Below are 25,491 nucleotides of genomic sequence, written 5' to 3' on the forward strand. Positions count from 1 at the left end.
GGCAAGTGTGATTTCCCAAATTTCCTAGCTTTGTCACAACGGAGACTTAAGAGCAGAGACCCCATTTCACTCTCTGGATTGAGTGATCCCTAAACAAATGATTGTAAGGCGAAGACCACCTGTATTTGGTGTCCTGAGCAACGATGAAAAAAGTGACCATTCTTCAACTTATAACCATTGCAGAATTCTCGTCGTTATGGGATCAAAATTCAGACACTTGGCAACTGGCTCAGATTTATGGTCACTTTTGGTGACTTTCTGACAAGCAAGTCAGTGGGGAAGAAATTATTTCAGAGAAAGTTTTCAGAAATTAAAAAGGGAAGCCAGATTCACTTAATCGCGTAACCAATTTAACAACTGCAATGATTCATTTAATAATTGTGGCGAGAAACTCCTTAAAATGGGGTAAAACTAACAAGTGTCTCACTTGGCAACAGAGATTTTGGGCTCAATTATAGTCATAAATCAAGGACTACTTGTAAATGGGCTAACTTAACAAATAATCCAGAGCAGAGCTAAAGCAGGTAGTATTTGGAGACCAGGATCGGTGTCGCTAAAGCAGGACTGTAAAACTCAAGGCCTGTGGGCTGGATCCAGCCCATTTGGGTGCTTAGATCTGTCCTGTGAGGTCGCCCTGGAAACAGTGAAGGACTGGCCTGAGGTGCCTCTGGCAGGGAAAACGGAGCTTGGGAGGATGGCATACGGCCCTCTTGGGCTCTGTTTTGGCTGGCAGAAGCACTGCAGCTCAGTCTTTCACTTTTCACTGACAGAGGGCTATCAAACTAAAAACAAAAGAAGGAATGTTTCCCCTTTTGCATTTGAGCACCCAAGAAGGGACAGGAAAGGAGAAAGGAAAAAAAGGAAAGAAAAAGATGGGAAGATGGGAAGAGAGCAAGAAAGGAAAAAGAAGGAAAGAGGGGAAGGAAAAAGAAAGAAGGAAGAGAGAAGGGGAGGAAGGAAGGAAGGAAGGAAGGAAGGAAGGAAGGAAGGAAGGAAGGAAGGAAGGAAGGAGAGAGATTATAATGAGGGTGAGGGAGAGTCTGAAGGAAGTACTGCCTTAGTACTTGGCCACCACATGCACCCCCAATACGAGTGATGTCTAGCTGGCCATGCCCACCCTGGCTCCCCAAGGTCAAACACAACCCTGATGCGACCCTCAATGAAATCGAGTTTGACACCCCTGCTCTAAAGAGAGCAATATAAACAGCTCACAGAATTTTATCCTTTTCTAACACTGTTTACTGTGCACAATAAATGCAAATATTGTAAACCTCCCAGAGAGTGCTGTAAAGCGCTATGGGACAATATATAAATGCTGCTGCTATTCTCCTTAGCAAGGGCAGCCTTTTAGATCATTAAGTGACTAAATTAACATATTGTATGAAGGCAAATCAATGTCTCACCTGATCTGGGTTACTGATGAAGGGGCAGCTGTCACAGACGTCTCCAACTCCATCCCCATCAGTGTCCTTCTGGTCAGCATTTGGGATCCTCGGACAGTTATCCAGAACGTTTTTAATTTCTGGAGAAGAGGGAGTGAATGAAACAGCAACCATAAGAAGCAAAGAATGTGGGGAGTTGCTGGGGCCCAGAGAGTAGCATCGAGGTCTCTGCTCTTAAGCCTCAGTTGTGAAAAGGCTGGGAATTTTTTGGTGGCATTCAGCCGGTTCGGATTGGTTCAAGTGAACCGGTTGTTAAATTTCTACCCAGTTTGGCTAATGTCATCAGTGGCTGGCCCCGCCCAAAACTGTATTTTCGGGGTGTTTTTCGGGGTATTTTGGATGTTCAATAGTAATAAATAAATAGAGAGGGAAATTGTTGAGGCCTTTGAAGCGAGTGGCCGGGAGGTGCGGCTGGTGTGATGAGTGACGTTGAGTTGGCCACGCCCACTCAATCACATGACTACCCGGCCATGCCTACCCAGCCAGTCATTAGGGCAGAGAACCGGTTGTTAGATTATTCAAATCCCACCACTGGGAGGACCCTAGCATCCCACTTGCCAGATTATGTGGCACGGATACATTTGGGAGGTTTCTTTTAAAGAACAGCAACCCAAAAATAGTATGTATAAAAAATGGTAGGGATAATCTTTGGTTTACGACTAGTCCCTTAGCGATCGTTCATAGTTTCAATGGTCCCCCCCCCTCCCAAAAGCTTATAACCTGGCTGTCAAATTCCAATCTTCACCCCCCTCCTCCACAGAAACATAACAGCATTCAGGTACCTGGCAACAGCTCCATATTCACCAATCACGTGACAGTGATTTATGACATATTTTCTGGAAATCGGCAATTTAATTCTGGTTTTCAGGAAAAAAGCACCCCATAACAAACAATGGATATGCTTAATTTTAAGCGTTCATTTAACAACTGCTACAAAAAAAGGGGTCCTAAAATCAGGTCCCCCCAAGTGGTGACTCACTTTACAACCGTAATTGCTGGGCTTAATTAGGGTCGTAAGTCGAGGACTGCCTCGTATCGTCAACAAAGCAAGACAAACTGGTTTCACCGAATAGTGATCTTGCCCAAACTCACTGTCTCCATCCATATCGTTGTCGCACAGATCTCCCCATCCGTCACCATCGCTGTCCCACTGATTGTTGTTCTTGATATTCCGGCAGTTGTCACAAGCATCCCCAAAGTTGTCTAGATCCACGTTTTGCTGGTCCACGTTGGGCACAAACACACAGTTGTCCTGCAGGGGGAAGGATTCGTAAGTCGGAAAGAAATGGGGAAACCAGCTTGGCTTTGCAAAACGTGGAGTAGCTGACAAAGCCTCCTTGTTGAGATGTTGGCTTTTCCTTGCAAAACATAGTGAGATGTTTCAAGGAAAGCTGGCAAGCAGGATAAGTTGGGGGAATCTCCTGCTGAGTTACTGAACATCATGTTCCCAAACTGTTGGTGTTCTCTTGAGGTATCATACAAGCTATAATGCAGGGGTGTACAATTTTGGCAACTTTAAGGCCTGTGGACGTCAACTCCCAGAATTCTCCAGCCAGCCATGCTGGAAGTTGAAGTGTACAAGAAATGTTTTTTGTCAAGGCAACCTGGTCTACCCAATTATGGGATGGAGCATACTGCTTCCATTTTCGTCTTTCAGCCGCAATCCGGGAGCCTTCACAGGCAGTCGCTTTCGCGACAAACACAAATATAGTTTGTCGCGAAAATGACTGCCTGTGACGACTCCTGTATTGGGGCTAAAAGGCGAAAACGGAAGCAGTATGCTCCGTCCCATAATTGGGTAGACCATGTTGCCCTGACAAAAAATGTTTCCCCTGGTATAGCTGACAAACGGAAGAGAGCCAGTGGCCTAGAGGTTAATATATCTACCTAATATTTAAGTAGCCCGGGGTCAAATCCCAGAAGGATATGGCTAGTTGATGAGAGCTAAATAGCTTGAAATAGATCTATACTTGTTAGTTGCAAAGTCGTGTCCGACCCATTACAATCCCATGGAAAACGCTCCTCCAGGCCTTCCTGTCCTCTACCATCCTCTGGAGTCCATTTAAGCTCAGGCCTACTGCTTCGGTGACTCCATCCAGCCACCTCATTCTCTGTCATCCCCTTCTTCTTCTTTTGCCCTCCATCTTTCCCAGCATTAGGCTCTTCTCCAATGAGTCCTTTCTTCTCATTAGGTGGCCAAAGGATTTGAGTTTCCTCTTCAGGATCTGGCCTTCTAAAGAGCAATCAGGGTTGGTGTCCTCTAGGACTGACCGGTTTGATCACCTTGCTGTCCAAGGGACTCGCAGGAGTCTTCTCCAGCACCATCGTTCAAGGTCTATACTAGTCTACCTTTATTTCTTTATCGGTAAAACATAAATTCAACACACAAGCCTTAAAGTTGCCAAGATTGGACACCCCTGCTAAATGGATCACTTTGAAATCAGAATAAGGATTCTTGGGTCTTAGGAAATATAGGAAAAAAACGGGCTGAAGGTCACTGTCAGGAGGAGTTCTAACCTCTGAGTTTTTTATCCCGTCCCCATCAGCGTCATCGTCACACGCATCACCAATCCCATCCCTGTCAGCATCTTCTTGGCCGGAGTTGGGAACCGTCACACAGTTATCCTGAAGGACCAAAAAGCGGAAATGTCACTTAAAACAAAAAATTTATATCCCACTTTTATTTTTTTATTATAACTAAGTCAAGACATCGAACAAACTCAATACTGTTTCTCCTCTTATTTTCCCCACAACAACCCTGTGAGGTGGGTTGGGCTGAGTGGCCTCAAAGTCACACAGCCAGCTTTCATACCTAAAGCAGGACTAGAACTCACAGTCTCCCGACGATTGGCCCAAAGGCATCCAGCCAATTTTCATGCCTAAAACGGGACTAGAACTCACAGTCTCCTGAATTCTAGCCTGTTGCCTTAACTGCTAACTGCTAGACCAGGGGTGTCCAAACTTGGGAACTTTAAGACTATGCTGGCTGGGGAATTCTGGGAGTTGAAGTCCACAAGTCTTAAAGTTCCCAAGTTTGGACACCCCTGTACTAGACCAAACTTTTTGGGAAAGATTTCCTCTTAGTCTAAGAGCACTTGCCATCAACGCAAGATACAATTTCCCTGAAGCTGACTTTCAATTACTTGGCAAAATAGTTGCACAGTTATTAGATTTGAACTATGCTGGTCTGCGTGCCAAGAAAATTAAGAGATTTATTTTTTGAATTAAGATATTTATTTATTCCTGTGACTTCTGCACCACCCCAGTCTGATCTCAGAAGTGTACTGAGTCCAATAATTTGATTTTTTTAAAAAAACTCAAATCCCAAAAATACATCAAAGAAGTGCCTTTCTAGGAATATCTGTAAGATGTTGTCAAGAGTCAAGATGGCGGGCAAAACAGTGCAGACAAAGCCTTGCCCTTTTTGGATGTGTATGTGTGTGTGTGTGTGTGTGTGTGTGTGTGTGTGTGTGTCTGGATCACAGAGCTTTAATCTCACTGACATGGCCTCCATCCTGACTTTGCTGACTGGGGAATTCTGGGACTTGAAGTCCACACATCTTAAAGTTGCCAAGTTTGAAAAACACTGTTTTGTAAAGAATTCTTGAATTCTTGGCGTATTTGGGTTTAAGAGAAATGCGATTAAGCTGAATTCAGCTCAATGGCTATTGTTGATTAACCTTCTTTATATATCCTGTTCTGCTTTATTGAGAATACAATACAATAGCAGAGTTGGAAGGGAGCTCAGAGGTCTTCTAGTCCAACCCCCTGCCTAGGCAGGAAACCTATGGTGGGTTTCTCATCGTATTTATTTTAACAAATGTATAGTATATTGAGTGCATATAATTGGCAAAGACATCCTGCAAAATTTTCATTGTCCCAATTGTACAGGTATAAATCGAGAGAGGTGGATTTAATTTTCCATACTTTCAAATAACCACGAAGTTTATCCCAGCTTTACTTGCTGGCTGAAATAACAAACTTCACAACTCAGCTCTGTTTTCACCTCAAGGCTTCTTCTGACCCCACTTAAAAGCTAATAAATATTGGGATGCCTTAATTACACGGAAATGGTTGGGTCATAGTTATAACTGCAACCTGTTTATTTGTGAACAGTTCTATCCCAAGACAATTTCAGTTTTAAAACGGTGTTTACATCTATGGTGGGGAGTGGTAAGAGTAAACTGGGCCTCTTGGTGTTTTATTATTTTGAATTAACTCCGCTCCCCCCCCCAAAAAAAAACCATTTGAAAGGCCTGCGCAGAATTAAAAATGAGGTTCATTTACCTCAGAATATTTTCTTGGCAGTTTGTTCAACATTTGTCATTTGGTTTATTTGCTTCAGATGTTATTGCTGAGGTTAGAGGTGTTGGCGGAATTAATTACAGCCAGTAAATTTTTCATGTAAAAAAATTAAAGAAGCCAAAGACAAGGCCATTTTATTTACATGACCTCCAGGATGGGGATTTGGATGTTCTGTCTTGGTAAAACCAGCAGAGGATTGCTTAAGCCATGTGAAATTAATTTCCAGGGGTGTTTACATGAATTTAATCACAATAAATCATTTTGTTTTGTGCACAAAGAATTCCTCTAAGGATGTTTGAAGAAGGGGAGACTAGGGGAGACATGATAGCATTGTTCCAATATCTCAGACATTGCCACAAAGAAGAGGGAGTAAAACTATTCTCCAAGGCACCTGAGGGTAGAACAAGAAGCAATGGGTGGAAACTAATCAAGGAGAGAAGCAACTTAGAACTGAGGAGAAACTTCCTGACAGTTAGAACAATTAATCAGTGGAACAGAAGTTGCCTCTAGAAGTTGTGAATGCTCCAACACTGGAAGTCTTTAAGATCATTTGTCTGAAACGGTATAGGGTTTCCTGCCTAGGCAGGGGGTTGGACTAGAAGACCTCCAAGGTCCCTTCCAACTCTACTTTTGTATTATTATTGTATATAAGGACTGCATAAAATTGCCTTGTTGTTGGAATTGGATCATTAATGCATACAGTTAGTTGTAACTTACAACCATCCATTTAGCAACCATCAGAATTACAACAGCACTGAAAAAAATGACTTATAATCAGTCCTCACACTTACAACCATTGCATCATCCCCCAAATTCACAGGATAAAATTTCAAGTTTTTGGCAACCAGCCGGTATTTACAATAATCCCAGGATCCCAGGGTCATGTGATCAACATTTGTGACCTTCCTAGCAGGCATCCAACAAGTAAAGTCCATGGGGGAAACCAGATTTACTTAATTCTCATGTGATTCGCTTAAGAATTGCAGTGGTTCGCTTAAAAACCATGATAAAAAAGAAATTGAGCATGACTTATTGAACAACCGGTTTGCTTAGCAATGGAAATTCTGGTCACAATTGTGGTTGTAAGTCAGAGCTACCAATACAGAACAAATAGCAGAAGCACTTAGACTTATATACCGCTTCACAGTGCTTTACAGCCCTCTCTAAGAGCTTTACAGAGTCAGCCTATTAACCCCCAACAATCTGGGTCCTCATTTTAGCCACCTCGGAAGGACGGAAGGCTGAGTCAACCTTGAGCCTGGCGAGATTCGAACTGCTAAGTTGCAGGCAGCCGGCAGTCAGCAGAAGTAGCCTGCAGTACTGCACTCTAACCACTGCGCCACTGCGGCAAATTTTAAGGTGGTGCTTCTATGTCTGTGTTTCCTCTCCATAATATCAGATATGATTTTTCCGCCCCATCTCAAAATATCAAAAACCACACTAATGAAATAGGGGTCCCCCAAACTAATCTCCCTGCCTCTTACTCCCCTGCCTTGGAGGGGGCTTTACTGCTAGAATCATAGGGCTGGAAGGGAGCTCGGAGGTCTTCTAGTCCAACTCCTTGCTCATGTCAGAAGACCTTATACCAATCCTGGTCAAATGATTGTCCGCTCTGTTTTTGAAAAGCTCCTGAGTGATGGATCACCCAGAACTCTAGAAGCAAGCCATTGATTAATTGCTCTCACTGTCAGAAAATTTCTCCTCCTAGGTTAGATTTCTCTTTAGCAAGCCTCCACCCATCACTTCTTGTCCTGTCCTCTGGCCCTTTGGAGAATAAATCAATTCTCTCTTCTTTGTGACAGACTCTCAAGTACTGGAAGGCAGCTTTCATGCTCCCACTAACTCTTCTTTTAGATAGGTAAAACCCAGTACTGAAATTCATTTTTTTTTTACTACTGGTTCAGTGGGCAGGGCCTGGTGGGCGGGACAGCTACAAGTATTGCAAAATCCCCATTCCCTCCCCACTCCAGGGAAAGGATACTGCAAAATCTCCATTCCCTCCCCACTCCAGGGAAAGGATACTGCAAAATCTCCAATCCCTCCCCACTCCAGGGAAAGGATACTGCAAAATCTCCATTCCCTCCCCACTCCAGGGAAAGGATACTGCAAAATCTCCATTCCCTCCCCACTCCAGGGAAAGGATACTACAAAATCTCCATTCCCTCCCCACTCCAGGGGAAGGATACTGTAAAATCCCCATTCCCTCCCCACTCCAGGGAAAGGATACTGCAAAATCCCCATTCCCTCCCCACTCCAGGGAAAGGATACTGCAAAATCTCCAATCCCTCCCCACTCCAGGGAAAGGATACTGCAAAATCTCCAATCCCTCCCCACTCCAGGGAAAGGATACTGCAAAATCTCCATTCCCTCCCCACTCCAGGGAAAGGATACTACAAAATCTCCATTCCCTCCCCACTCCAGGGAAAGGATACTGCAAAATCCCCATTCCCTCCCCACTCCAGGGAAAGGATACTGCGAAATCCCCATTCCCTCCCCACTCCAGGGAAAGGATACTGCAAAATCCCCATTCCCTCCCCACTCCAGGGAAAGGATACTACAAAATCCCCATTCCCTCCCCACTCCAGGGAAAGGATACTACAAAATCCCCATTCCCTCCCCACTCCAGGGAAAGGATACTGCGAAATCCCCATTCCCTCCCCACTCCAGGGAAAGGATACTACAAAATCCCCATTCCCTCCCCACTCCAGGGAAAGGATACTGCGAAATCTCCATTCCCTCCCCACTCCAGGGAAAGGATACTACAAAATCCCCATTCCCTCCCCACTCCAGGGAAAGGATACTGCGAAATCTCCATTCCCTCCCCACTCCAGGGAAAGGATACTACAAAATCCCCATTCCCTCCCCACTCCAGGGAAAGGATACTGCGAAATCTCCATTCCCTCTCCACTCCAGGGAAAGGATACTACAAAATCCCCATTCCCTCCCCACTCCAGGGAAAGGATACTGCAAAATCCCCATTCCCTCCCCACTCTAGGGAAATGACACTGCAAAATCCCCATTCCCTCCCCACTCCAGGGAAAGGATACTACAAAATCCCCATTCCCTCTCCACTCCAGGGGAAGGATACTGCAAAATCTCCATTCCCAACCCACTCCAGGGACAGTATACTGCAAAATCTCCATTCCCGACCCACTCCAGGGAAAGGATACTACAAAATCCCCATTCCCAACCCACTCTGGGGCCAGCCAGAGATGGTATTTGCCGGTTCTCCGAACTACTCAAAATTTCTGCTACAGGTTCTCCAGAACCTGACAGAACTTGCTGAATTTCACTCATGGTTAAACCAATGTTTCTCAACCTTGGCATGTTGAAGATGTGTGGAGTTCAGCTCCCAGAATTCTGGCTGGGGGATTCTGGGGGCTGAAATCCATCCAACTTCAAGCTGTCAAGGTTTGGAAACAACTGGGTTAGACATACCTAGTTATCTCAATCGTTATCATATTATATAATTCGCGCACACAGAGAGGGACTTCTCCGGGTGCCGTCCGCCAAACAGTGTCGGGGGGCGACACTCAGGAGCAGAGCCTTCTCTGTGATGGGCCCAGCCCTGTGGAATGACCTCCCCCGTGACATCAGGATTACTTCCGATCTCCGCTCCTTCCGTGTACAGCTGAAGACCCACCTCTTTCAATTATCCGGCCTGGCTCAATCGCAATCGTAATTTTCCCATTCCTCCAAACTGTTTTTAAATTGTCCTTAAATATTAATTTTTATTGGGTTTTTACAATTGGGGTATTTTAAAGTTGATTTTTAACTGTCTATTGATGTAACCTGTTTCCTCCTCCGTGTATGTATGTAGGTATGTTGTGTATGTATGTACGTTTGGTGTTGTTATATATTTTTTATGTTTTATGCTCCATTGTACGCCGCCCCGAGTCCTACTTGGAAAGGGAGCGGCTAATAAATCCAAATTTATTATTATTATTATTATTATTATATAGTCTCCAGATACTTTATCATCATCGTTGCTCTTCTCTGGACTCTTTCTAGGGTCTCAGCCTCTTATTTTGATCCCCACCATAGCCGGAGAAATGGATGAAACCAGAAGTCTTTCAATCCATGTGCTGAGGACCCTAACTCAAAAGACGGTCTCTTACCTTCTGACACTTTTCATCATTGCAACGAAGCTTCTCGTCTGGAAACCCATCAATGTCAGTATCTCTTCCACAAATATGGCCATTTCCTGCCCATCCGACGATGCACTAGAAGCAGAAGGAATCGTGAATGCCCATCCTTGACCATCTCCCAAGAGAAATACCAAAAAAAAAATGGCTCTAAATTGGGACAGACCTAGATATGGGAAAGTCCTGCTAGGGAAGTGGGGACCAAATTCAAATCCTCCTCACTATCACCATCACATGGGAACAAGGACTTGATCAAGCCCTGAATTACCAAGAAAAGAGAACATTTGTAGTTCAGGGTTGAATTGTGGAGTCCTTGATGATCTCTGAGCTTGGTTATTTTCATCCAGGTAACCTTGGATTTCATTACTCAATAGGTAACATGTAGCACTGGTGATGTTACCTGGTTGGGTAATGAAATGTCTGCAAGAAAACAACCAAGCTCAGAAAGCAGAAGCAGTATGCTCCATCTCATATTTGGGTAGACCAGGTTGCCCTGATAGACCGGAAAAACACTTAATCTCCCCCCTGGTACAGCTGACAAAGCTAGGAGAACCTGTGACCTAGAGGTTAATACATCTGCTCTACAGATGGATTCTGGCTGGAATTTGACATCTTCTGCACTCAAAGGCACTCGGTACTGCAGAGACAAAGTATGCTCCAGTATTGACTAGGTTCTGAGTAAACAAACCCAGGCCTTTCCACCATTCGCAACTGAGAAACGACAACATCCGTTCCCCAAATCTTAGGACTATTTGAGAAGTTGGTGAGGAACCAGAGAAAACCTCCAACTCACCTGGCAGATGAGAGTCCCGTCCCGCTCGACAATGCACTCTGCTTTCTCATGACAAGGACTTGGTTGACCATTGGGGCAACGTCGCTTGGCCTTGATCTGGCAGCCAGAACTCTGATCCCCTTCAAAGCCACTCTTGCATGCCCCACATTTATAGGAGCCCTGCAGGAGGAAATGGGGTAGTCAACCGTCTGGATTGGCCTTCATCTCCTCCCCCCACAACAGAAGGGTGGAACCAGCTCGTTTACTCTTCTGAAACCTTCTCTCCACCTTCACGTTCTCTCCATCTTTTCCATCCTTTATAAAATAACAGAGTTGGAAGGGAACTTGGAGGTCTTCTAGTCCACCCCCTACTCAAGCAGGAAACCTTATACCTGTGATGGCCCTCTCTGTGGGCATACACACCATCACCAACTGGTCTTCACGGCTCTGGAAACCGGCCACAAAACCGCCCCCAAAATAGGCTGTTTTCAGGCTGTTTCTTGGGCCATTTTCTGGGCCATATTTCGGGCCATTTTCATGCTGTTTTTCATGCTGTTTTTGGCCCCCAACAGCCTGAAAATGGGCAAAAATGGCCAAAAAACAGGCAGGCGCACGTTGGCCAGCTGATCTTTGGGTTTCTGGTGCTCTGGTGCATGCGTGCACATTCTGGTTTTGGCACTCGGTGCTGAAAAGGTTCACCATCACTGCCTTATACCATGAGAGATAAATGGTTGCCCAATCTCTTCTTAAAAACCTGCCATGTTTTGAAGCACCTACAACCTCTGGAGGAAAACCATTCTACTGGTTATTTATTTAAAATAACCATTGTTTGTTGAAAGCAGGGGAGTCTAACCTTGGGAACTTTAAGACTTGTGGACTTCAACACCCAGAATTCCCCAGCCAGCCAAGCTTAGCTGGGGAATTCTGGGACTTGAAGTCCACAAGTCTTAAAGTTGCCCAGGTTGGATTAAAGCATCCCAAAGGGTGATAATGCTCTGAGATTCCTACAATCTCGCTGGCTCCGTTGCAGCACATGCGCAAATGGAACCAAAACTCAAAAGATTCTTTCCCTGGTTTTCAGTGAACTTATATCCAACTCTGGGAGCCATTCTCGCCTTACGATGGGACGTGCATTCTGATGCTCATCCAAACACAGACACAACAGGATGTTTAGGCCAGTGTGGCTGGCTGGACACCAGACCTTCTCCTCTGAAACATCAATGGGATGGAAGCAGTGAGTCAGAACACTTGCCTGCAGCTGGTGGCTCTTAGATGAGATCCGCTAATCTTGGAAAGCTAAGCAACCCACAAAGATCAAATTGCAAGAAGAAGGAAGGACATATGGGGGATGGGGGGGACTCCAGGTTGGAGAAGGCTGGTCCAATTTTTCCCCACCCACTCTGGAGGTAATAAAGTCCAGGTCTGAGAAGGTATGTGACAGAGTGGTGAAGGACAGTTACCGGAGTGTTAATGCAGATGGAATTTGCCACGCAGTGTCTGGCCGTCCCTTCCTCGCATTCGTTGACATCATTACAGATCTGTTTGGCAAAACACACACACACGGATCAGGAGGAAGGGCTGGATGGGAACAAGGCTTACAACCCTTCATTGAAAGTTACAACAACACTGAAAAAAATGACTTAATTATGACAAATTTTCACACCGTTCCAGCCTCCCCCATGAACACACGATCAAAATTCAGACACTGGGCAAATGGTTCGTATTTATGACGGTTGCAGTGTCCCGGGGTCATGCAATCCCCTTTGGTGACCTTCTGACCGGCAAAGTCAACAGGGAAGCCAGATTCACTTAGCAACCATGTTACTAACTTAAAAATTGTAGTGATTCACTTAACAACTGTTGCAGGAAAGGTGATAAGGTAAAGGTAAATGTTCCCCTCGCACATATGTGCTAGTTGTTCCCGACTCTAGGGGGGGAACGTTTCAAAGCTGAAGAGCCAGCGCTGTCCAAAGACGTCTCCGTGGTCATGTGGCCGGCATGACTAAACGCTGAAGGCGCACAGAATGCTGTTACCTTCCCACCAAAGGTGGTTCCTATTTTTCTACTTGCATTTTTTTATGTGCTTTTGAACTGCTAGGTTGGCAGAAGCTGGGACAAGTAATGGGAGCTCACTCCATTACGCAGTACTTGGGATTTGAACTGCCAACCATTCTTAGCCGCTGAACCACTGCGTCCCTTAAGAAAGGTGATAACATGGAGCAAAAGTCACTTAACTGTCTCACTGAGCAACAAACATTTTGAGCTCAGTTGTGGTTGTAAATCAAGGACGGCCTGATCTATGACTTAGTGGTTGTTCAAATTAGTGATTGTTCAAATTTAGCGACTGTTCAAGTTCACAATGAATCCTCAAAAGTTTCAATAGCCAGGCCAACCCTCTCCCCATGGTCATGTGACTGCATTTTGTGTGCTCAGCAACCAATTGGCTTTGCCCTTTGCAACATCCCACTGTGACTTGATTGTGATGCATGAAATTTCTTTCTATTTTCTGACAAAAAAAACCACCCATAGCAAACAAATCTCCCCAGGGCTACTTCTAACTCATATTTGAAGTTTGAAATGGCTGCCCCCACCCCACCCCCGCTAAGGTCACATGATCACATTAGGGGCACTCAGGAACTGGCTCATATCTGTGGCCATTTGTAGCATCCTCAGTGATGTGACCACAATTTACAATTTGCATTTTTTTCGCCAGAAACTTTCCAGTCAATTGATTTAATTTAACAACCACTACACAAGTGGTAATAAAATCAGTTGCGGTCATGTGGTGACCCACTTAACGACTGACGTGACTTATGGTCGTAAGTCGAGGACTACTTGCGTGTGCTGCCAATGTCACAAATTCGCGCCCGGGGGAGAGAAGATCCTTGTTACCTGCTTCTTGGCCCTGGCAAACGCTAAGCCGACTCCTTCCAGCGCTGGTCCTCTGTAGCCAGGAGGACATGACTCACAGTGGAAACCAGGCGCCGTGTTGATGCAGCGGACTCTGGGGAAGCAGGGGTTGGCTGTGCACTGCAAAGAGAAGTGGCATGCGTTGGGGACCGACAGGGCAACTGTGGCTTGGCTGTCCACACACCATTCAGATGCCCTGTTGGGAGTGGGCATTCCTGAGATGGGCAGGATGTCCCTACCTGGACCCCAGTCACCTGAAAGAACTATAAAGTAGCTTCAAACAGGGGTCTCCAACCTTGGCAACTTTAAGCCTGGAGGACTTCCGACTCCCAGAATTCCCCAGCCAGCAAAGCTCAAGACCGTGGCTTAAAGCCATCTTGAATCTCTTTGGCCCACAAGTGGGGTGGGATGCTATTGGCTGGGAAGCCAAAAACCTCCATGTTTTCCAGAACTTGATTCTCTGGAATAATGCCTAAGACGGGACTAGAACTCAGTCCCCTGGAGATTGGCCCAAAGTCACCCAGCCAGTTTTCATGCCTAAGGCGGGTCTAGAACTCACAGACTCCAGGTGATTGGCCCAAAGTCACCCAGCCAGTTTTCATACCTAAGGCGGGACTAGAACCCACAGACTCCAGGTGATTGGCCCAAAATCACCCAGCCAGTTTTCATACCTAAGGCAGGACTAGAACCCACAGACTCCAGGGGATTGGCCCAAAATCACCCAGCCAGTTTTCATGCCTAAGGCGGAACTAGAACTCACAGGCTCCAGGTGATTGGCCCAAAATCACCCAGCCAGTTTTCATACCTAAGGCAGGACTAGAACCCACAGACTCCAGGGGATTGGCCCAAAATCACCCAGCCAGTTTTCATGCCTAAGGCGGAACTAGAACTCACAGGCTCCAGGTGATTGGCCCAAAATCACCCAGCCAGTTTTCATACCTAAGGCAGGACTAGAACCCACAGACTCCAGGGGATTGGCCCAAAATCACCCAGCCAGTTTTCATGCCTAAGGCGGAACTAGAACTCACAGGCTCCAGGTGATTGGCCCAAAATCACCCAGCCAGTTTTCATACCTAAGGCAGGACTAGAACCCACAGACTCCAGGGGATTGGCCCAAAATCACCCAGCCAGTTTTCATGCCTAAGGCGGAACTAGAACTCACAGGCTCCAGGTGATTGGCCCAAAATCACCCAGCCAGTTTTCATGCCTAAGGCGGAACTAGAACTCACAGGCTCCAGGTGATTGGCCCAAAGTAATCTAGCTGGTTTTCATGTCTAAGGGCGGACTAGAACTCACAATCTCCTGGTTTAAGGGACAGTCAGAAATTTCCTATTTTTCTTCCAGAGGGAAAAAAATCTGGCTCAGATCCAAGAAAGGCTCTCTGACCCTGCAAAACAGCCAGCTCCCCTCCCACCCCCAATCTCAACCCTTTCTTTCTGGAGTCTCCTGGTTGTTGGTGAAGATCCTGACCTCATTAATGTCCGTGCAGTGAGTCCCGTTGCCTGTGTAACCCAGAGGGCAGGATCCACAATGGAAACTGGTCCGGGTGTTGGTGCAGGTGACCCCCGGGAAGCACGGATTAGGAGAACAGTGGTTCAAATCAATCACACTGATCCCAGGGCCTATCACTCCCGTACTCAAGCCTGGAGAGAGAAAAAAAAGGATTTGACCACCTTCCTTATTATTATTGTTGTGATTGCTTGCATAGTTAGCCAGACCCTTTTATTCCTTCTTCTTTCTTTCTTTCTTTCTTTCTTTCTTTCTTTCTTCTCCTCCTCCTTCTCCTCTTCTCCTTTCTTCTCCCTTTCCTTCTCCTCCTCCTTCCCCCCCTTCTCCTTCCCTTTCCGAGTAATGAAGAAACAAAAATGTACTAACTCTACCATCTCTAGCAACCTTGCAAGTCTAAAAGTATTTCTTCCCTCCTTAACTTTTATTCTCCAGAAAACTAAGTTCCCCATTCCTTCTATGGACTGAGATTTCTCTTGTTTGACTGTCTCCATGGCTGTAGTATCTTCCTCTTTTCCTTTTTTCATTGAAAATATTTTTATTTCTATTTTTGGTTAAACAGACAAACACAACACAGAAAAAAAAATCATCTTTCGTTACATATTGTAGAAGTGTGTAGACTGGTTACAAATAACTTTCGTGCATCTCTTCCACAGTCATTACTTATAGTTCATATCACATTGTATATTTTAAATCAAAAATCTTTATATATATATATATCTTACTATCAACCTCCCACAATTCTCATTTGACTATAATTGTTTTAACGTCCTTTTGTATGAAATAATCCAAAATTAAAAACACATAGTGACATTTCATTAATTATTTCTAATATCATAACATTACACCTTTATAACATGTTCTAAGTAAGAATTAAGTGTGATTGATAACAAAATTTATAATCTTCTTTTCCAAGTTCCTGTTTACTATTTGTATCCCAATTCCTTTTATTGAGCCGGTACATATATATATATATATATATTGTTAACTATATCCCTTGTCATTTCATTGTTATTATTATAATTGTTATTTATTAATAGAAATTCATTCGCTAATTATATCAAGTTCCTTCTCTTCAAACCAACACATTTGTGTAGCTTGTTATCATTATCAATTACCGTATTTATCGGCGTATAACACGCACAGGCGTATAACACGCACCTTCATTTTAAGAGGGAAATTTCAGGAAAAAAAATTAAATTTCAAATAAAGAACTTTGAAGCAAAATAAGGGTAGCTCAGAACTTTTTTTTTATTAATATTATTACCACTTATAAGGTAAATAATGTAAAAGGACAGTAAAAGCAACTATGAACACTGCTGCTTTCACTGCTACTATCTTCCACCCTCCCTTCCTCCTTCCCTTCCTTCCTGCCTCCCTTCCAGTTCCCTCCTTCCTCTTTCCTCCTGCCTGCCTGCCTTCTTTCCCTCCTGCTTATCTATGCTTCCTTCCTTCCTTGCACCTCCCTCCCTTCTGCCTGCCTGCCTTCTTTCCTCTTTCCCTATCCTCCTATCCTTCCTTTCTCCCTCCCTCCTTCCCTGCCTCCCTTCCAGTTCCATCCTTCCCTCCTTCCTTTTTTTAATTAACTTTTAGTCGGGAGTCCGGGGAGAGGAGAGACGGCTCATCCATTCTCTCCTCCTCTCACCCACACCCCGCTGTCTAAAGCGCTTCCTTTCGCCCGCCCGAGCTCTTCCGCGGGCGAAAGAAAGTGTTTTAGTCGGGTGTCTGGGAGAGGAGAGACGGCTCATCCATTCTCTCCTCCTCTCGCCCACACCCCGCTGAGTAGCGCTCCGCGATCCTTTTCTGTGCGCCTGGCGTTTAGATAGATAGCCGGATGTTTTAAATGCCAGGCGCACAGAAAAGCAGCTGCTTTTGGGGCGAAGCGCTCCGCGATCCTTTTCTGTGCGCCTGGCGTTTAAAACATCCGGCTATCTATCTAAACGCCAGGCGCACAGAAAAGGATCGCGGAGCGCTTCGCCCCAAAAGCAGCTGCTTTTCTGTGCGCCTGGCGTTTAAAACATCCGGCTATCTATCTAAACGCCAGGCGCACAGAAAAGGATCGCGGAGCACTTCGCCCCAACAGCAGCTGCTTTTCTGTGCGCCTGGCGTTTAAAACATCCGGCTATCTATCTAAACAGCTGCTGTTGGGGCGAAGCGCTCCGCGATCCTTTTCTGTGCGCCTGGCGTTTAGATAGATAGCCGGATGTTTTAAACGCCAGGCGCACAGAAAAGCAGCTGCTTTTGGGGCGAAGCGCTCCGTGATCCTTTTCTGTGCACCTGGCGTATATCGCCTGGCGTATATCGGCGTATAACACGCATACATCATTTGCCTCCTATTTTTCGGGGGGGAAAGTGCGTGTTATACGCCGATAAATACGGTATTTATTTAACATATCACTCTAAGAATTACTAAATTACTACTCACTAATCATATTGTAGAAGTGTGTCGATTGGTTACAAATAACTTTCATGCATCTCTTCCACAGTCATTACTTATTCAAATCACATTATGTATTTTAAATCAAAAATCTTTATATATCTTACTATCAACATACCACGCTTCTCATTTGACTGTGGTTGTTTAACATCCTTTTGCATGAAATAGTCCAAAATTAAAAACACAACCATATAGTAGCATTTCATTAATTATTTCTAATATCATCTAATAACATTACCCCTTTATAGCATGTTCTAAGTAAAAATTAATTATGTTTGATAACAAGGTTTCTAATCCTCCTTTCCAAATTGTAAACATCGCTGTTTACAATTTAGATCCCAATTCCTTTTATTAAACCAGTACATATATATATTGTTCACTATATCCCTTGTCATTTCATTGTTATTGTTATAGTTATTATTTATTAACACAAATTCATTAGCTAATTATATCAAATTTCCTCTCATCAAACCAACACATGTATGTACCTTATTATCCTTACCAATTATTTATTTAACATAGCACTCTAGAGATTACTAAATTACTAATCACTAATTACTAAAGTTAACTAATTTTTTTATTATCAACTTTCATATATCAGCCTGTGTCCTTCCAGTAATAATGCAGTCTTATTTCTTTTGTCATTTGTGGAATTGATCTATTTATTTCCTTAATAAAATTTTTGTGGACTTCTCTCCACAGGTTGTTGCTTGTAGCGTCACGTAAGTAATCTCAATGCCCTCCATCTGCTATTTTAATCATCTTATCTTTGGTTGTCAATCGTGCTTCTGAGAAGTTTTCTCACCTTAAATCCATCGTTTTTCCTCTTTTTTCTTCTTCCATGCCTTGAAATCCGAGGTAGAGTTCCTGTCGATCTAATTCCCTTTTCCATACTCCCCTTTTCCCACTTTCAACCACGTTCACTCCACTGGTAAAGTAATCAGTTGTCTTGTCTTTATAATCATTTTCCCCTTCAATTTTGGGGACTCTGACCCCATCATTTTTTGCTGCTATAAACTCTAATTTTTCCATCTTCTTCTCAATTCTCTCTGTTATTTCTAATAAATTTTGAATTCCAGCCAAGATGTTTTGCAAAAATATTGTTTCTTTTGAATATTGTGCCATTTTGGCAAGCTGGTAGATACTGCCACTCTGGCTTTCAAGGCTTCTTATATTAAATTAGCTTAAACGCAAGTTCATTTATGATCTTCAAAAAAGAAGGTTCTGTTTCTTTTTCTCTCCCACTGCCAGTAAGACTCTCAAAATGCACCTGTAAAAACAACTCGTGCCCTTGCTTCTTATCACTTTTTATAAACAAGTTGCCAAGCCTCGAGATACAAAGTCAGTGAGATCAAAAGGAAAAGAGAAAGTGCATTGTTTCAAAAACTCAAGCCTCCAGCCTCCAAGTGGCAATATTGCTTCCCACTCTCTAATGTTATTTCAAACTTAAAAGAAACAGAGTTCTTAAATGGAATTAATAGCAAGAAATAAAAGTTCTTGTTGAAATAAAGAAGAAGACTTTAATCCGTAGATTAAAAAATAAAAATAAAAAAGTAGTAGAAGAAAAACTGATCCGTTCTCTTTAAAAATAAAAAAAGTTGCGAGCACTTCAATCCACAAAGTAGAATTACAAAGAAAAAGAAACACACTATCCAAAGCAATCCAATATAGGTTAATTTTGCCACTTGTTTTCTTCTGCTTTCTGATTTAATTTAACTTTTAAAAAAATTTCGGGCAGTCTTTTCCAAAACAGTAAAGTTTCCTCACCAGATGGACACACTTTCTCTTTCCACTTCCCTTCCATTCCGGAGCCGTCCCAACTTCATCAGCCTGTGGCTGGACTTTTTGTCGCCGGCTTGAAGAACTTCTCTTGGATCGATCAGGGACTGTGCAGTGTCCCTGAGATCAGCAAGACGTATTCTTCCTCTTTACCGTCTCTACGGGACGGTTTAGGTCTGATTGGACCATCCAGCAGCAAACGTATCGGCAGCGGTCTCGGAACATCGAGACCGCACGTCCGTATCATCGCGATGTTGGCTCCTCCTTCGTAGTACCTTCCTCTTGTCTCCCAAAGTTATTACACATTTATTGCATATTTTAAAAGGGGGAGTCAGGCTTTGATTGCATCACTGTGGCTAGCATTTTGCCTTTTCTGGCACCTCCTGAACTCAAAACCCCCACCAGGCAGCCTTTAAAGTAGGAGTTTCAAACTCGATTTCATTGAGGGCTGCATCAAAGCAGTGGTGGGTTCCTACTGGTTCGGACCAGTTCGGACGAACCAGTAGTGGTTTGGTGGACTGGGTCACTGGAACAGGTAGCGACCCAGGCTTGCCATGCCCTTGAGCCGGTTCTCATACAACGACACCATTTTTATTTTTGGTTCTGCGCATGCGCAGAACAATTTTCATTGCACAAATTTCATTTTTTCCTTGTTTTAATGTTTTGCGCATGCACAGATCTATTTATGTGCAAATGCGCACACGTGCAGAGTGTGCACAGTTTTGCGCGCACCGAACCAGCAGTAATGCCGGCAGCAACCCACCCCTGCATCAGGGTTGTGTTTGACCTCAGTGTGGGGGGCGTGGCCAACTCGAAGTCACTCGTCTCGGGGGCGCCTGTGGTAGGCCAAGCGCTTTGCCACTGAAAACAGGCTCCCAAGCTCCGTTTTCAGCTGCGACGGCCTCCTGAAATCCTCTGCCAGTGAAAATGGAGTTCCGGAGGGCCACCCATGGCCCTCGCAAGCTCCGTTTTTGCTGGCAGAAGCACCGCGGGCCTTGAGTTTGACCCCCCTGCTTTAAAGGCACCCATTCTTAGCAGTAAGAAAGTCTGTAACTTTTGATGTTTTTGCTCATTCCTTCCTGTTCAACCATTTAATCTTATCAACGAGTATAAGGCACCTTCTCCTGCATTCACAGCTGATTAGTGGGAGACAAATACTGTGATCCTAAATGGAAATGGCTCAATCTTTGGCAGGGAGGAAATTGCAAAGAAAGGGGGCCGGGGGGGGGGGTTTCTCTGCTGCTTTTCACCAGGTTGCTGTTTCTTCTTCGTCTTCTGCAGATTACAATGAACAGGATCCTCCCTCCGATTAGCAAATATCCTGCTCACTTAGACCCAGCCTGGTTCCAGATGCTGCTTACAGATGAAATGCCATTTATAGCATAGCCAGAACACATGTGGCTGTGTTTTGCACAGCAGCATGTAAGAACCACCAGTCCTCTGTAAGCCAAGCTCCTGCTAGACAGATGTGTTTTACAGAATTTTAGATCTTTTAATATCATTTTAGATACTGCCGGAATATATTTCTTATACGTTTAAAGATAGTACAGTAATCCTCAGCCTATGAGCACAATTGGGACCCGAATTGCCTTTGCTAAGCAAGTCAGTTTTTTATTTGTTTATTTCTATTTTATTTTACTGTTTTGTATTGTATTATTTTATTATATTATTTTATGTCCTGCCTTCAGTGGTGGGTTGCAGGCGGTACGCCCCAGTACGGGCATACCGGAGCCTGCCCGGAGCATCGGATACCGTTCCAGTACGGTGCTCCGGAGGGGCCGCCCGCCCGAGCTCCTTACCTGTCCTTTAAGCCTTTGGTGCTTCCGCACACACGCATGGTGCATACGATGCCTGTGCGACGCTCTGCTGAGCAGTTGGAGCGTTGCAGAGGCTTGCGGAGGCATCACAGGTAGGTACGACGCATGCATGGGTGCCATGCATGTGCGCACACCTCCCGCATCCATGTGGGCGATGCCGGGCCTGTTCCAACTGTACTGGTTGGAACGGGATCCGGAACCCACCACTTCTTGCCTTTATTATTTTTGTAAATAACTCAAAGCAGTGAACATATCTAATACTCCTTCCTAACAGAATAACAGAGTTGAAAGGGACCTTAGAGGTCTTCTAATCCAACCCCCTGCTCGGGCAGGAAGCCCTATACCTGTGATGGCGAACCAATGGCACGCGTGCCCAAAGTGGCACGTGAAGCCATGTCGCCTGGCACGCATAGCCTTGCCTGTTTGTCTTCTGGGTTTCTGGCAAGCATGCACGCACAACCATCAGCTGTTCTTTGCGCACGCAGCCATGCCGAAAACCAGTGTGTGTATGTGTGCTGGTCAGCTGATTGTCGGGTGCGCATGTGGGACAGAACCCGGAAGTTCGGCTTCTCCGGAACACGATCTTTTCTTGCGCACAGCACTGCCGAAAAGCGGCCTGCGCATGCACGCCAGCCAGCTGATGGTTGGGTGCATATGCGCGCCACAACTCAGAAGTTCGGCTTTCCAGGACTGTGGCTCTGATAAAGGCGCATGCAATGTTGTCGCTCAACCTTTTCGGCAAATGTTCGCCATCACTGATTTAATCTCACTAGCATTGATGGTGCTACCAAAGCAAAGTTTGTGAGAGCTATGCAAGATCTCACTCGGGGAAAAAGTGATAAAAAGGTTTCTGATCTGAGACCTGGCTTAGCTGCGGAATCCTTCCTCCCTTAACTTTTGCCAGCTTTTAGTACCTTATTTTTTCGGAGTATAAGACGCACCAGAGTATAAGATGCACCAAGGCTTTGAAGAGGCAAATTTAAAAAAATAAAGTTTTTGCACTCTGCAACATCCCCAAAACGGCCCGTTTTTCGCGAAAACAGGCCTGGTTCCCCCCCCCCCCAAAAAAAGGCATGAATATCCTTTTAGGAGGCTTGTAGAGTGCTCCTGGGAGGGGTGCCCCCCCCCCCAAAAAATGAGCAAAATTGGCCAGTTTTTTTTCAAAAAAAATTGCATGCATAGCCTTTAGAAGGCTTAGAGAGTACTCCTAGGGGCTGGGGGGGGGGAAATTGAGCAAAAAATGGTCAGTTCTTCACCCATTTCTGCCCTCCCCTGCCCCCAGAAGCTCTCTGGAAGCCTCCTAAAGGCTATGCACGGCCATTTTTGGTGAAGTGGGCGGGGTTTCGGGAGGCCAAAAATGCTGTATTCAGTGTATAATACACACCCAGATTTTCAGCCTCTTTTTTGAGGGGAAAAGTGCGTCTCATTCTCTGAAAAATACGGTAGTGTTTTAATACCTCTGATTCTCTGTCATCTAATTCCTGCAGGAAACATCCAAGTGATAACACTCAAGACTGAGGGCCTGGCCAAGATAACCTTTCATTATTATTATTATTATTTTTTTACAAAACTCAAAACATGGGTTTTAAAATCAACAATGCTTTTCAAGTGGACTTACCACAGGCATCACACTCCATCACGGTGTTCTTCAAAAAGGTGATCTCTTTGACCTGCGGAAAATCATAATCGGAAAAAGTTCATAGTCTTTAGTAACAGCAAAACTTGGTATTATTTAGAATAAGAAAGTTTTTTCCAAGTTTGTTACTCCACAATTAGTGTTAATCCTGCTTGATTGTTGTCCAATGTTACTCCAAGACAAGCAGAAAATAACACTTTAATCAAGGTACCATCAGAAGAAAACCAACACCCCACCAAGCTACTGTATATCAACAAGAAACAAACCCCACACTCCCTCATTCTGGTGATGTTACCTAGTTGGGTGATGAAATGTCTAACAAAATACTGAGCTCAGAGAGCATTGAAGTTCAGCTCTGAGCTCTAGATATTGTCTTCTATTCCAGGGTTTGGAACATTTAAGCAGGATTAGACCTGGTCAGATGTTAGATAGGAAATGTCCTGTGATTACAATACAATACAATTCAATACAATAGCACAGTTGGAAGGGACATTGGAGGTCTTCTAGTCCAACCCCCTGCCTAGGCAGGAAACCCTATACTGTTCCAGACAAATGGCTATCCAACATCTTCTTAAAGACTTCCAGTGTTGGGGCATTCACAACTTCTGGAGGCAACTTCTGTTCCACTGATTAATTGTTCTCACTGTCAGGAAATTTATCCTCAGTTCTAAGTTGCTTTTCTCCTTGATTAGTTTCCACCCATTGCTTCTTGTTCCACCCTCAGGTGCCTTGGAGAATAGTTTGACTCCCTCTTCTTTGTGGCAACCCCTGAGATATTGGAAGACTGCTATCATGTCTCCCCTAGTCCTTCTTTCTATTAAACTAGACATACCCAGTTCCTGCAACTGTTCTTCATATGTTTTAGTCTCCAGTCCCCTAATCATCTTTGTTGCTCTTCACTGCACACTTTCTAGAGTCTCCACATCTTTTCTACATCGTGGGGACCAAAACTGAACGCCGTATTCCAATTGTGGCCTTACCAAGGCCTTATAAAGTGGTATTAACACTTCATGTGATCTTGATTCTATCCCTCTGTTGATGTAGCCTAGAACTGTGTTGGCTTTTTTGGCAGCCGCTGGCTCATATTTAAATGGTTGTCCACTAGGACTCCAAGATCCTCTCACAGTTACTACTGTTGAACAAGGTACCACCTATACTGATTAACGTGCATTTCTTATGGATATCTGGAAAAGAGGTTGCTTAGAGAAACTAACATTTCCTGTTTCCTCTTGCAAGCTACCAGGTAACAATCTTCCAGCTCTAACCCCAAATTGATAATTATTTCCTTTGTTTGTTGTCGCAAACTGTCATAAACACATGCCAACCACCAAGCACCGAATTACAATCACGTGATCATGAGGACGCTGCAACGGTCATAAGTCTGAAAACTAGTCATAAGTCACTATTTTCTTTGCCGTTGCAACTATGAACAATCATTAAATGGTCGTAAGTCAAGGACTTGGGCTGGTCTCTTTCTTCAATTGAAGAAAGATTGAGGAGTACAGGGGAACGAAGGTGGCTTTGTGAGCATCCATCTCATCTGGTGAAAGTGCAGACAGTTAGCTCTCTAGTAAATGTGTAAATGTTTCCCATACAATTTGGGTTACCCCCCCCCTCCCCAGATCTTTAATCAAATCCAGACGTTGTTGGAGAAAGGGACAGAAGATGACTGAGTTAGCCTCCTTGCCCCACTCCCGGTAGGGAGGCTGGAGAGGACAGAAGTATCCTTTCCAGTGGTGGGATTCAACCGGTGTTACAACCGGTTCGTGGACAGTGCATTTGAAAACAGTTCTAAAACTTACCTTCGACTGTAGCCCCGGTGAGTAAAATCCGCTCTGCCGGGCCTATCAGCTGGGCTTCAAACAAAGGGAATATAATGACAGACTAGTGCAGGGACGGGTGGCTGGGGCCAACTGATAGCTGGAACTACCGGTTCGCGCAAGCCAGTCCGAACCAGCTGAATCTCACCCCTGGTCCTTTCCCAGGACAAAAAAGGGCAATGCGTTTGTTAAAACGTTTCCGTATTTTTCGAAGTATAAGATGCAGTGGAGTATAAGACCCACCAAGGTTTTGGAGAGGCAATTTTTTAAAAAAAGATAGAGGGATAGAGAGGGAGAGAAAGAGAGAGAACTACAGTAGGTAGGTAGGGGGAGAGAGTAGGTAGGTAGGTAGATAAAGGGAGAGAGAGAGAGAGAGAAATACAGTAGATAGGAAGAGAGAGAGTAGGTAGGTAGATGGAGAGAGAGAGAGAGAAATACAGTAGGTAGGTAGCCAGATAGATAGAGAGAGAGAGGAAAAAGAGAGAGAGAAATACAGTAGATAGGTAGGGAGAGAGAGAGTAGATAGGTAGATAGAGGGAGGGAGAGAGAGAGAAATACAGTAGGTAGGTAGGTAGGGAGAGAGAGAGTAGGTAGGTAGGTAGAGTGATAGAGAGAGAAATACAGTAGGTAGGTAGGTAGGTAGGTAGGTAGGAAGGAAGGTAGGTAGGTAGAGTGATAGAGAGAGAAATACAGTAGGTAGGTAGGTAGATAGAGGGATAGAGAGAGAAAGAGAAAAGTAGGGAGGGAGGGAGAGAGAAAGAGAGTAGGTAGGTAGGTAGATGTTTCCAGGTGTATTTATCCATGTGCTGGAGAAGGAAATAGCTGACAACCTATAGCACCTAAAACTTTGTTTCTGCTGGCACAGCACTTGATCAATGTAATTCTCATCAACCACTCTACCTAAAGAGCTTTCCGAAAGGAA

At 44.5% G+C, this 25,491-nt stretch overlaps 1 protein-coding gene across 1 annotated transcript in view; it reads right to left on the minus strand.

Annotated features, from left to right (window-relative positions):
* The window catches only part of COMP (cartilage oligomeric matrix protein), a 52,400-nt gene that overhangs the window by 17,093 nt on the left and 9,816 nt on the right, over positions 1-25,491 (minus strand). Inside the window, exons 3-11 of the mRNA XM_081958681.1 lie at positions 22,732-22,783; positions 15,045-15,217; positions 13,557-13,694; positions 12,125-12,202; positions 10,686-10,844; positions 9,866-9,970; positions 3,960-4,067; positions 2,535-2,694; positions 1,404-1,522 (exon numbers count right to left, since the gene is read on the minus strand). Coding sequence (XP_081814807.1) covers positions 1,404-1,522; positions 2,535-2,694; positions 3,960-4,067; positions 9,866-9,970; positions 10,686-10,844; positions 12,125-12,202; positions 13,557-13,694; positions 15,045-15,217; positions 22,732-22,783 — 1,092 coding nt within the window. The remainder of the gene's footprint in view (positions 1-1,403; positions 1,523-2,534; positions 2,695-3,959; positions 4,068-9,865; positions 9,971-10,685; positions 10,845-12,124; positions 12,203-13,556; positions 13,695-15,044; positions 15,218-22,731; positions 22,784-25,491) is intronic.

This window comes from Natrix helvetica (genome assembly GCF_964273705.1).
Source record: "Natrix helvetica genome assembly, chromosome: 1".
NCBI lineage: Eukaryota > Metazoa > Chordata > Lepidosauria > Squamata > Natricidae > Natrix > Natrix helvetica.